This window comes from Rhinatrema bivittatum, chromosome 19, assembly GCF_901001135.1.
Source record: "Rhinatrema bivittatum chromosome 19, aRhiBiv1.1, whole genome shotgun sequence".
Classification (NCBI taxonomy): domain Eukaryota; kingdom Metazoa; phylum Chordata; class Amphibia; order Gymnophiona; family Rhinatrematidae; genus Rhinatrema; species Rhinatrema bivittatum.
In genome coordinates, this window is record NC_042633.1 from 4,459,292 (window position 1) to 4,471,757 (window position 12,466).

At 49.4% G+C, this 12,466-nt stretch overlaps 1 protein-coding gene across 1 annotated transcript in view; it reads left to right on the top strand.

Annotated features, from left to right (window-relative positions):
- Positions 1–12,466, top strand: part of LOC115080662 (zinc finger protein 665-like) — a 202,676-nt gene that overhangs the window by 169,698 nt on the left and 20,512 nt on the right. Inside the window, exons 8-9 of the mRNA XM_029585002.1 lie at positions 4,086–4,199; positions 4,357–4,467. Coding sequence (XP_029440862.1) covers positions 4,086–4,199; positions 4,357–4,467 — 225 coding nt within the window. The remainder of the gene's footprint in view (positions 1–4,085; positions 4,200–4,356; positions 4,468–12,466) is intronic.

The window sequence follows — 12,466 nt, forward strand, 5'->3', positions numbered from 1 at the left end:
CTACAAGAGTGGTTCCATTGCGCCTCTGCACCGGCATTCCATATGTGGAAGAGATAACTTTTCACATTGAAAAGGCAATACATCCCGTCGTGTTGGGATTGTCCTGGATGCAACTCCATTCTTCTAGCTTCAACTGGGGAACTGTTCAGTTGACAAATTGCCATGCCTCATGTCTCCTCCATGTCAGACCTCCTTCACCTGTTCCATTAACCTCAACCTCCTTGGGACTGCTGCTGCAGTACGCAGACTATGCAGATGTGTTTTCCAAGAGGAAGGCAGAGACCTTACCAGAGTATCGTTCATTCGACTGCGTCATCAATCTAATACCTGACACTACCCTGCCACAGGGAAGGGTGTACCCCTTAACCCTTCCAGAGGCCAAGGTAATGACCCAGTATATCTGGGAGAATCTCAATAGGGGGTTCATCCAACCCTCCACGTCTCCAGCAGTGGAGGGATTCTTCTTTGTGGCCAAAAATGACTGCACACTACGGCCTTGTTTCGACTACTGGGGTTTAAATGCTATAACCAAGAAGGATCGCTACTCCTTGTCTCTTATTTCAGAACTTCTTGATCTTCTTCAAGGAGCCAAGATATTTACAAAGTTATATCTCTGGGGGGCATACAACTTCATCCGAATCAAGCCGGGCGATGAATAGAAGACTGCTTTCAACACGCAGGATGGCCATTATGAATATCTGGTAATGTCCTTTAGCTTGTGCAGTGCCCCTGCGATATTCCAAAACATGATAAATGAGGTCTTTAGGGATCTCCTGTATGTCTGTGTAGTGATCTACCTCAATGATGCTCTTATTTTTTCAACAGATCTCCAATCCCATCACTGAGACATTTGCCAAGTCCTCCAGTGACTACAGGCCAATAAACTGTTCACTAAATTAGAAAAGTGCATCTTTGAGATGGGATATATAGTTTCTAGCACCGGCTTCCACATAGACCTGGAGAAGGAGGCCTGTATTCAGAACCGGCCCCAACCTTCCGACCTCCACGCCTTACAGAGGTTCCCAGGATTTACAAACGTCTATCGACACTTTATCCCTAGCTACTCTCAGATTGCTGCTTTCTTCACGGCTCTCACCAGGAAGGGGACAAATTCCAAGGAATGGCCTCCTGAAGCGGTCGCCGCCTTCCACAAGTTAAAGCAGGCTTTCCTCCAGGGACCATGCCTCTGCCAACCAGATCCCACACGTCCATTCTCGAGGTCAACGCCTCCTCCATGGGGGTTGGGGCCTTGTTGAGTGAACACTCTGATGTGGGGGTACTCCGCCCTTGCTACTTCTTCTCCCGTTAATTCTCCCCTGCTGAGCAGAATTTCGGCATTGGGGATAAGGAGTTATTAGCCATAAAGATGGCACTTGAAGAGTGGCGACAGTGGTTGGAGGGAGAACAACATCGCATCACAGTATATACCGACCATAAGAACTTGGAACATCTCTGCCATGCCCAGTGTTTGAATACCCGCCAGGCCCGGTGGTCCCTGTTCTTTACCCACTTCGATTTCGTGGTGAGATATAGGCCTGCAACCAAGAACGCTTGGGCTGACACCCTCTCCCGGTCTTTCAAGACAGAAGATACACCTGATCTTCCCAGCTACATCATTGATCTGGCACAGATTCTCTTGGCTGCTACCAAGACCATCCCTCCAGGAAAGACAGTCGTTCCCCGCCAGCACCGCCAGAAGGTTTTGGAATGGTCCCACAGTTCCTGTATCACAGTTTATCCTGGCCGGGCCCGGACTCTCGCACTGTTCCAGCAGTATTTTTGGTGGCCCCAGATACAGAGAGATGTCAAGGCCTATGTGGACTCTTGTCCTACCTGCGCTCAGCAAAAATCTATGGTTGGACGACCTTGGGGGTTGTTACAACCATTGCTAGCCCCCAAGGAACCCTGGACCCATCTGTCCATGGACTTTATAGTGGATCTCCCCTCTCTTAATGGCTGTCGTATTATTTGGGTCATCGACCGTTTCTCTAAAATGGCCCACTTCATTGCTCTTCCAGGCCTCCCCTCTGCACTAGAACTGGCGAAGTTGTTTACCATCCACATTTTCTGCCTACACGGCTTGCCTTGGCATATTGTCTCTGAGTGAGGCGTCCATTTTACGGCCAAATATTGGCACTCACTTTGCCGGTAGTTCAACATCATGTTGGATTTTACCATGGCCTACCACTCACAAGCCAATGGTCAGGCAGAATGCACAAACCACACACTTAAGACCTTCCTGAGAGCATTCGTCAGCGAATGTCAAGACAACTGGGCATCCCTTCTCCCGTGGGCAAAGTTTTCCCATAATTCTCACATTAACGCCGCCATAGGATCTTCCCCATTTTTGATTATATATGGGAGACAGCCTGTTCCCCCACTACTGCTTGCACTGACTGTCTCTTCTCCAGTGGCCCAGTTAACTGCACATGAACTTCAGGAGCTGTGGACCCAAACTGGGGCGATGATCCAGAGAGCTTCCCTAAGAGCAAAGAGGGTAACTGATATCCACTGGCGACCAACCCTCCAATTCAAACCTGGAGACAAGGTTTGATTAAGTACCCACCATATCCGGCTCAGGGTACGCTCCATGAGACTTGCATCTCGCTATATTGGGTCTTTTTCTATTGTCCGGCAAATAGGGCCCGTTACCTACCAATTACATCTACCCACTTCATTGAAGATCCACAACACATTTCATGTTTCTCTCCTCAAGCCTTTAATTCTGTCATGGCCAACCCGGAAGGTTCCAGAACCAAATTTACCAAATAAGGGAAGTACTGGACGTTCGACGACGAAATGAGAGGTGGGACTATTTGATCTCCTGGGAGGGGTACGGCCCGGAGGAGAATACTTGGGAACCCACCTCAAACATTATGGACAAGAAACTCCTAAAAGCATTCCATGCAGCTTATCCCAAGAAACCCTGACTTCCTGGGGGAAGGCTTAGAGGAGGGAGTACTGTTGCGCTCGGCTGGCCTCGGGCTCATCCTGCGACCAGTCGCCCTTACCCTGGACGCTGAGCAGAAGGAGGACTGCCGTTGCCACGATCCGAAACACGGCAGGCCGCCGTGCAGGCTAGGCTACGCCATGCAGAGGACGCCACTAATCTGAGCGAGCGACCCTAGGTGCACGCGCGAGAGTCAACAGCATTTAAAGGCCCGCTGCGGGAAATCCTTCATGGCACCCTCTGCTAATGTCACTGGGCCTCCCTATTTAAGACCAGCCTGGACCAACCCTAGACACCTCAGCAACAGGTCGCATTCCTGGTGAATAATTGGTTTCTTGTTCTCCTGGTTCCTGTCTCCTAGTTCCCATCCCATCTTTGAATTGTCTTCTCGGCTTGGATCTCGGACTGCTCCTGACTTCAGCTTCCTCTTGGATTGATTCTTTGCTGACCTCGGACTTCACCTGCATTTCGCTTGCCTTCCGCCTGCCCCGACCTCTGGCTTGTTTCTTGACTCTGCTGCCTGCCCTGATGTCTGGTACGTCTTCGACTTTGCCTGCTGCCTTTTCAACTGTGACCTGTACAGACTGTTCCTCTTGTGAACTACCAGACTTCAATGGACCCTTCGCCAGCCAGAGGCTTGCACCTACGTTCAGCCGGACGCGGCACCCAAGGGCTCAACCTGCGGGAAACGTGGGCTGGTATGGGTGAAAGTCCCTTTAGGCTTCAGCCAGATCCACCTACTGATGACGAGGACCTGCAGGGACCCTGTCTGCATGTAGCACCAGCCTAGTCTCTGCCCAAGGGTCCACGCACGCAACACTTGGCTTGGGTACAGGTCACTACAGAGGGACTGTTCTCTGTCTCCATCTGCTGGTAGAGATGCAGAACCCACTCGTCTGGACTGATCTGTGGTATTCCAGGAAGAAAAATTAGTAGGTAGAACCAATTTTCCTTTCTCTGCTCTCTAGAGTGGCTCTTTGAAATGTGTGCAAATACTTTTCTGCAGACTTTCACGTGCATAAACCCCAGGCAATTTTCTAATGGACATTTACACAGGTACACAATGGGTTTTTATGCATATAAAACACTTTGAAAATCAAGCCCTTAAAATGTAATTTTCTGTTATTATTGACAGGTTTTTTAATTCTTAATCCTGAAGTGATATTCAAGATTAAAAAGGAAGATGAGAAATATTTTGTTCAACACGATGAGCTGGAGGCAAAAGAAGAAATGAATGATCCCAGTATTAGTAAGTAAATGTCCTGGATATAAAGGGTTCTGCATGTTCAGATCACGGGGTTTGGGTTATTAATATTGAACATCTGGAGACATAAAATCAATTTCTTAATATAATATTAGCAGGTCCTCAGTGACTCCTTCTAGACACGTTTATTTCCTCATCATAGGTCTTCCGATTGTAACGTCTGTGTTCTCACTGAGTGTTAAAGAGGAATATCTGCCCTTCATGGATCATCCTGGATTAGAGGCAACCGAAGTGATTCACTCTCCTGTAACCAGTAAGTATAAAATTCCTCCTGGACACCTTTACCAAGATCAGCTGGAGCCATTTTGTATTTTTGGCACTGGTGGTTTAAGAAGCTGTTAACCACTTGCTTCCATTTTCAGTTTCCCTTCTTTAGATGGGTTAAACTGCCTGATTGGAGGGCGCTCCTGATGGAGGTGGGGATCTCAGGGAGAGAGGAAGGTATCAGGCTAGAAAGGCCCTATAACCTGCACTGTCACATGTTTGATTCCTCTATTGCCAAGGATGGTGGGTGTGGAGGGGCCTGTGCATGTTTGGAAAGGGGAAACATGCCCATTGAGAGCCATGGAGATTTAGCACAACACTGCACCTAGGAGAGGTTTAGTCAAGTTTTGGCTTTGTTGGGTTAATGTAAACCACAGTATATAATACAATTTTCAGTAACACATTGTGGGGTTTAATTTTAAGAATTGCTCGCATTAAAAGGCCCATATGCATAAGAACATAAGAAATTGCCATGCTGGGTCAGACCAAGGGTCCATCAAGCCCAGCATCCTGTTTCCAACAGTGGCCAATCCAGGCCATAAGAACCTGGCAAGTACCCAGAAACTAAGTCTAACCCTTGCTACTGATGCTAGTAATTCTCCAACACCCACTGATTCAAGGGAAACCTTGCTCGGTGGTCTATTTCATGTTACCGTTGCTAGTAATAGTAGTGGCTATTTTCTAAGTCAACTTAATTAATAGCAGGTAATGGACTTCTCCAAGAACGTATCCAATCCTTTTTTAAACACAGCTATACTAACTGCACTAACCACATCCTCTGGCAACAAATTCCAGAGTTTAATTGTGCGTTGAGTGAAAAAGAACTTTCTCCGATTAGTTTTAAATGTGCCACATGCTAACTTCATGGAGTGCCCCCTAGTCTTTCTATTATCTGAAAGAGTAAATAACCGATTCACATCTACCCATTCTAGACCTCTCATGATTTTAAACACCTCTATCATATCCCTCCTCAGCCGTCTCTTCTCCAAGCTGAAAAGTCCTAACCTCTTTAGTCTTTCCTCATAGGGGAGCTGTTCCATTCCCCTTATTCTTATTCTTATACCCTTATTCTTATTCCCATTCTATTGCATTGCATCTACCCATTGATGTTTGTTATATGTAAGGGCTCCTCCCAAAAGTTAATTGTATTTTTCCTAGTTCACTAAGTTTCCTGTTACATGTAAGGGCCCCGCCCAAAACTTTTTGTTTATTGTGAACCGATGCGATGTGCGAACGGATATCGGTATAAAAGAGATGTTAAATAAATAAATAAATAAATCATTTTGGTCACCTTCTCTGTACCTTCTCCATCGCAATTATATCTTTTTTGAGATGCGGCGACCAGAATTGTACACAGTATTCAAGGTGGGGTCTCACCATGGAGCGATACAGAGGCATTATGACATTTTCCGTTTTATTCACCATTCCCTTCCTAATAATTCCCAACATTCTGTTTGCTTTATTGACTGCCGCAGTACACTGAGCTGATGATTTCAATGTGTTATCCACTAGGACGCCTAGATCTCTTTCTTGGGTGGTAGCACCTAATATGGAACCTAACATTGTGTAACTGTAGCATGGGTTATTTTTCCCTATCTGCATCACCTTGCACTTATCCACATTAAATTTCATCTGCCATTTCGATGCCCAATTTTCCAGTCTCACAAAGTCTTCCTGCAATTTATCACAATCTGCTTGTGATTTAACTACTCTGAACAATTTTGTATCATCTGCAAATTTGATTACCTCACTTGTCATATTCCTTTCCAGATCATTTATAAATATATTGAAAAGTAATGGTCCCAATACAGATCCCTGAGGCACTCCACTGCCCATCCCCCTCCAATGAGAAAATTGTCCATTCCCTGTACGTACCAGGATCAGTCCAGACTGCTGGGTTATGCCTCCCCTCCAGCAGATGGAGTCTGAGAGAAAACTGAAAGCACTCCCTAGATATACTGGTGTGCCACCTGCCATCCTTCAGTATTTCCTCTGACTCCAGCAGATTGAGAGACATAACCTGCAGTCCTGTCTATCCTGACAAAAATTCCTTTCAGGTGTTATTAATTTATACTGTCTAGATCAATTAGTTTATTTCTTTCTTGCTGTAATTAGTTTAAAAAAAAAAAAAAAGTGTACTAGCTTGTTGTTCTTTTACCTGATTCAGCGCAGCGTTTTGTTCCCTGCAGCGTGGAGGCAGGCTATGAGAGCGTTGCTCTCATTTATTTTCCCGGTGTAGTTGTGTCCCTTTGGTCCGGGGGAAAGCCTACCGGTGGTCCGGTCACCCTCCCCCATCTATCTGTGATTTATTACAGGTTTTCGAACCTGAAGAGGGCTTTTGTTTATTTGTAAAAAAAAAAAAAAAGTTAAAGATCAAGGACCCGTAAGTCCTGTTGGGAGCAGGCTGTGGTCCGATTGTAGCCCTAGCCTGCCGCGCTGACCGGGGACTCCGGAGGGGGTGGAAGTTCTTCACCCGGCGACTTTGCACTTCGCTGCGACAGCTACTAGTTTGGCGTGAATTTTGCTGCTCCCAGCTACTTACTTTTGGCGCGCTTTCTGCCTGCAGCCTCAGGATGCCGCGGTCTTCGGCCTGTACGGCCTATGGCAGGGCGGGGGCGCTACTCTCCAGGGAGGGTCTCTGCTCCCACTGCATTCCCGGGGGCGAGGGACCCTCCCGGGGGCCGAGCGCAGCCCGCAGCAGTGCTTCTCGTCCTTCGTCGGAGCGGCTGGGGAGGCTGGCAGCCGCGCGGTCCTTAGCCCCGCCTCCCACTGTTAGGGAGCCGGCGGCCATTTTGACCACGCGGCAGCCTGCTGATTCGGCATCGGAGGAGGAGGATTTTTCTCTTTGCTCACCTCCTGCCTTGAGCCCATGCAGTGGATCGGAATTGGAGGCTCCTGGAGCCCCCCCCCCCTCGGGACCAGCCCGAGGGGGGCTCCAACAAAAGGAAAGTACCTTTTTCTTCTAAGTTTGTTCTGTTAATGCATCAGGCGTTTTTGGAGGCAGAGGCAGGTTGGGAGCCGGATGAACCCCCTCCCACTAAGGTCCCCAAAGTTTCTCCTGAGCAAGGCCGGTCTGGGTCTCAGGACAAAGCGAGGTGTTCAGATGCAGCCAGAATTTATTCTCTAGGGGGTAAGGGGGGTCCGGGAGCTCCGGATCTCACCCAAGGGTCTCCGGATGGCGCAGGGACAGAGGTCTCTGATGCTCAGGGATCGCTCGAAGGCGATGACCCCCAGATTCTGCGCCTATTTGGCAAAGACGAACTTAACTTTTTGATCCTTCATGTATTGAAGGAGTTAGAGATCCCAGCGCCGCAGCAGGACACTGACACTTCCACGGGGGACATAGCTATGGCAGGTCTAAGGGCCCCCCCACAGACTTTTCCCTTACATTCCAAGGTCTTACAGATCGTATCCAAGGAATGGCAGGTGCCGGAGGCATCCCTGCGCGTAAGCAGGGCAATGAATAAGTTGTATCCCCTGCCTGCGGATTCTTTGGATATTTTTAAGGTCCCTTCCATGGATTCGGCAGTGACTGCTGTGGTTAAGCATACTACCATACCCGTCACCGGAGGGGTAGCCTTGAAAGATCTCCAAGACCGAAAGTTAGAGGTTCTGTTAAAGCGCATATTTGAGATAGCGGCCTTGGGGGTCCGAGCAGCGGCATGTAGCAGTATGGTTCAGCAATTGCTTACCATGCAGGAGCTCCCACCAGCCGAGGCTGAGCAGGCCAACTGTGTGGAAGCGGCGGTTGCTTACACGGCGGATGCTTTGTATGATTTGTTGAGAACCTCGGCCCGCACTATGTCATTGGCGGTCGCTGCTCGGCGTTTGCTGTGGCTCAGGCGTTGGTCGGTGGATGCAGAGAATAAAGTGTATAAGTTACCGGAGGACAAGCCCCGTTCATTTCGTTCTTTTGGGAATGTACGGTCCCGATTTCGGGGGCAACACCGGTTTCGCATGGGAAGGGGGGCTCCCTTTCAGCAGAAACAGCAGGTTCCCAGGTCTCAGCCTTGGTCTCCTTCCTTTCGAGGCAGGCGACCACAGCGTCTGGGATCCTCGCAGAACTTGCCCGCCGGGAAGCCTTCGCAATGAAGGCGCGCAGGCCCATTCCTCCCTCCCCCGCATCGGAGGTCGGTTGTTCCTGTTTTGGGAGGAATGGGTCAAGGTCACGTCGGATCAGTGGGTCCTCGACGTCGTTCGTTACAGTTACGAGTTGGAGTTTGCTCGGCCCCTCCGGGATCTTTTTATGATCTCTCCCTGCGGTCCTCAGGAGAAGCGGCTGGTTATCGCCCACACTGTACACAGGTTACGGACTCTGGGAGCAATATTGCCTGTTCCTCCGGAGGAGGCCAGAACAGGCAGGTATTCTATTTACTTCGTGGTCCCAAAGAAGGAAGGTACGTTTCGCCCAATTTTGGATTTGAAAAGAGTGAACAAGGCCTTGCGCGTTCCCCGGTTTCGTATGGAGACGCTAAGATCTGTTATTGCGGCCGTCCACAACGGAGAATTTTTGGCTTCTTTGGATCTAGCCGAGGCGTATCTTCATATCGGGATCAGGGAACATCACCAGAGGTACCTGAGATTCACGGTGTTGGGGGAACACTTCCAGTTTTGCGCCCTTCCGTTCGGGCTAGCCACGGCCCCGAGGGTATTTACCAAGGTTCTCGTAGTAGTCGCAGCCTATCTGTGACGCCAAGGAATTCTGGTGCATCCCTATTTGGACGATTGGCTCATCCGGGCAAAGTAGGAAGAGGCGTGCAGGCGAGCAGTTCAGTCGGTTGTACAGCAACTTCAATCGCTAGGTTGGGTAGTCAACTTTGCAAAGAGCCAGTTGGTCCCGAGTCAACAGTTGGAATTTTTGGGGGCGCGTTTCAATACCTTGGAGGGCAAGGTATTCCTCACTCAGCAGAGACTAGAGAACCTGATGTTTCAGGTGCAGACCCTACTAGATCTCCCGTTACCTACGGCCTGGGATTATTTACAAGTCATTGGACATATGGTTTCTACTCTGGAGATGGTGCCGTGGGCCTTTGCACATATGCGTCCTTTACAGCTCGCTCTCCTCTCTCGCTGGGACCAGAAATCAGGGGATTACGGCATCCAATTGCCGCTGTTGGAGCCGGCTCGTTCCAGCTTGGCTTGGTGGTTAATCCCAGACAATATATTGCAGGGGGTGGACCTAGATCCTCCCCCGTGGGTCGTAGTGACGACAGATGCCAGTCTGACAGGCTGGGGAGCGGTCTGTCAATTGCGAGCGGTACAAGGAATGTGGACCCCTCTTCAGGCTGCTTGGTCCATCAACCGTCTGGAGACCAGAGCGGTACGTCTCGCCTTGCGCCACCTTCTTCCGTTGGTCCAAGGTCGGGCGGTGCGAGTTCTATCAGACAATGCAACCACAGTAGCGTATATAAATCGCCAGGGCGGCACGAGAAGTCGGCCGGTGATGGACGAAGCGTCGTTGTTAATGTCCTGGGCGGAACGTCATCTGTCCCGCATAGCGGCCACCCACATAGCGGGCGTCGACAATCTACAAGCGGATTATCTAAGTCGTCAATACTTGGATCCCGGAGAGTGGGAGCTCTCGGCCGAGGCAATGAGTCTCATCACCCGGCGGTGGGGGATTCCACGTCTGGACCTGATGGCGACTCGGCAAAATGCACAGGCAGCACGTTTCTTCAGTCGACGGCGAGAACACGGTTCGGACGGGGTAGATGCCTTGGTGCTTCCATGGCCTCATCACATCCTCCTCTATGTGTTTCCCCCGTGGCCTCTAATAGGCAAGGTGTTAAGACGCATAGAATCCCATCGCGGGCCAGTGATTCTAGTGGCCCCGGAGTGGCCAAGAAGACCGTGGTTTGCGGATCTAGTCAATCTTGCGCAGGACGGACCCTTAAGACTGGGTCATCTTCAGAATCTGCTTCGGCAGAGGCCCGTATTTTTCGATCTGGCGGACCGCTTCTGTCTGGCGGCTTATGAAAGGAGGCAGTTGAGGAGGAAAGGATATTCAGAACCTGTCATTTCCACCCTCCTGCGGGCACGAAGACCCTCCACCACGCTAGCCTACGCCAGAGTGTGGAAAGTGTTTGACTCCTGGTGCGCTGCATCTCAAATTCCGCCACGCTGGGCCTCGGTAGGGGATATCCTTACGTTCTTGCAGGAGGGCTTGAAAAAGGGTTTGGCTTACAGCTCTCTGAGGGTTCAGGTAGCGGCTCTGGGGTGTTTGAGGGGTAAAGTAGATGGATCCTCTCTCGCGTGTCACCCAGATGTAGCTCGATTTTTGCGTGGCGTTCGGAACTTGCGTCCACCACTTAGATCCCCTTGTCCTTCTTGGAATTTGAATTTGGTGCTCAAAGGTCTCAACGCGGCCCCCTTTGAACCTCTCAGGCGGGCCTCTCTAAAGGATCTCACGCTCAAAACCATGTTCCTAGTGGCCATTGCGTCCGCCCGTCGGGTGTCGGAGCTACAGGCACTTTCTTGCAGGGAACCGTTCTTGCGTATTTCAGAGGCCGGTGTGTCTCTGCGTACGGTCCCTTCGTTCTTGCTGAAGGTGGTATCGGCTTTTCATGTTAATCAGACGGTGGAATTGCCTTCCTTCTCGGCGTCGGACCTAAAGTCTTCGCACGGTTCCAATTTGAAGCATTTAGATGTGCGGCGAGTGATCATGCGATATTTGGAGGTCACTAATGACTTCAGAAGGTCGGATCACTTGTTTGTCCTGTGGCAGGGGCCCAAGAAGGGCCTGCAGGCATCAAAAGCAACTATTGCTCGTTGGTTGAAGAGCTCGATCGCATCCATGTACATTGGCTGTGGTAAGTCTGTCCCTGAGGGGCTCAAGGCCCACTCACTGCGTTCTCAGGCGACTTCCTGGGCAGAAAGTCGATTGGTTTCTAGCCAGGAGATTTGCAGAGCAGCCACGTGGAAGTCGTTGCATACCTTCGCTCGTCATTATCGGCTTGATGTTCGGGGAACATCAGCTGATTCCTTTGGCAGCAGTGTCATTCGAGCGGGACTCTCTGGGTCCCACCCCATTTAAGGCGGCTCGGGTACATCCCAGCAGTCTGGACTGATCCTGGTACGTACAGGGAAAGGAAAATTATGTTCTTACCTGATAATTTTTGTTCCTGTAGTACCAAGGATCAGTCCAGACGCCCGCCCGATATTGAGTGTCAGGAGAGTCCACTCAAATAACCATTTCTCTTTCCATAGCTTTTCAGTATTTCAACACGGTAGGTAACTATCCCTTTTCTTTGCTATTGGCGGGTGGTGCCTTTTTGAAGTTAGGTTAATGTTTGCAAGGTTTTGGCATGGGAAGAGTTTTACTACTTGATCTAGATGGTTGCCATGTTTTAATTAGTGGCTAAGTTGGCGGAGGATTTGTTTTGCCTTTCTTCTGCTTTGATATACATTATACTGAAGGATGGCAGGTGGCACACCAGTATATCTAGGGGGTGCTTTCAGTTTTCTCTCTGACTCCATCTGCTGGAGGGGAGGCATAACCCAGCAGTCTGGACTGATCCTTGGTACTACAGGAACGAAAATTATCAGGTAAGAACATAATTTTCCTTTTAATCCTACTCTCTGTTTCCTGTCTTTTAGCCAGTTTGTAATCCACGAAAGGACATCGCCACCTATCCCATGATTTTTTACTTTTCCTAGAAGCCTCTTATGAGGAACTTTATCAAACGCCTTCTGAAAATCCAAGTACACGACATCTACCGGTTCAACTTTATCCACATGTTTATTAACTCCTTCAAAAAAGTGAAGCAGATTTGTGAGGCAAGACTTGCCTTGGGTAAATCCATGCTGACTTTGTTCCATTAAACCATGTCTTTCTATATGTTCTGTGATTTTGATGTTTAGAACACTTTCCACTATTTTTCCTGGCACTGAAGTCAGGCTAACTGGTCTGTAGTTTCCCGGATCGCCCCTGGAGCCCTTTTTAAATATTGGGGTTACATTAGCTATCCTCCAGTCTTCAGGTACAGTGG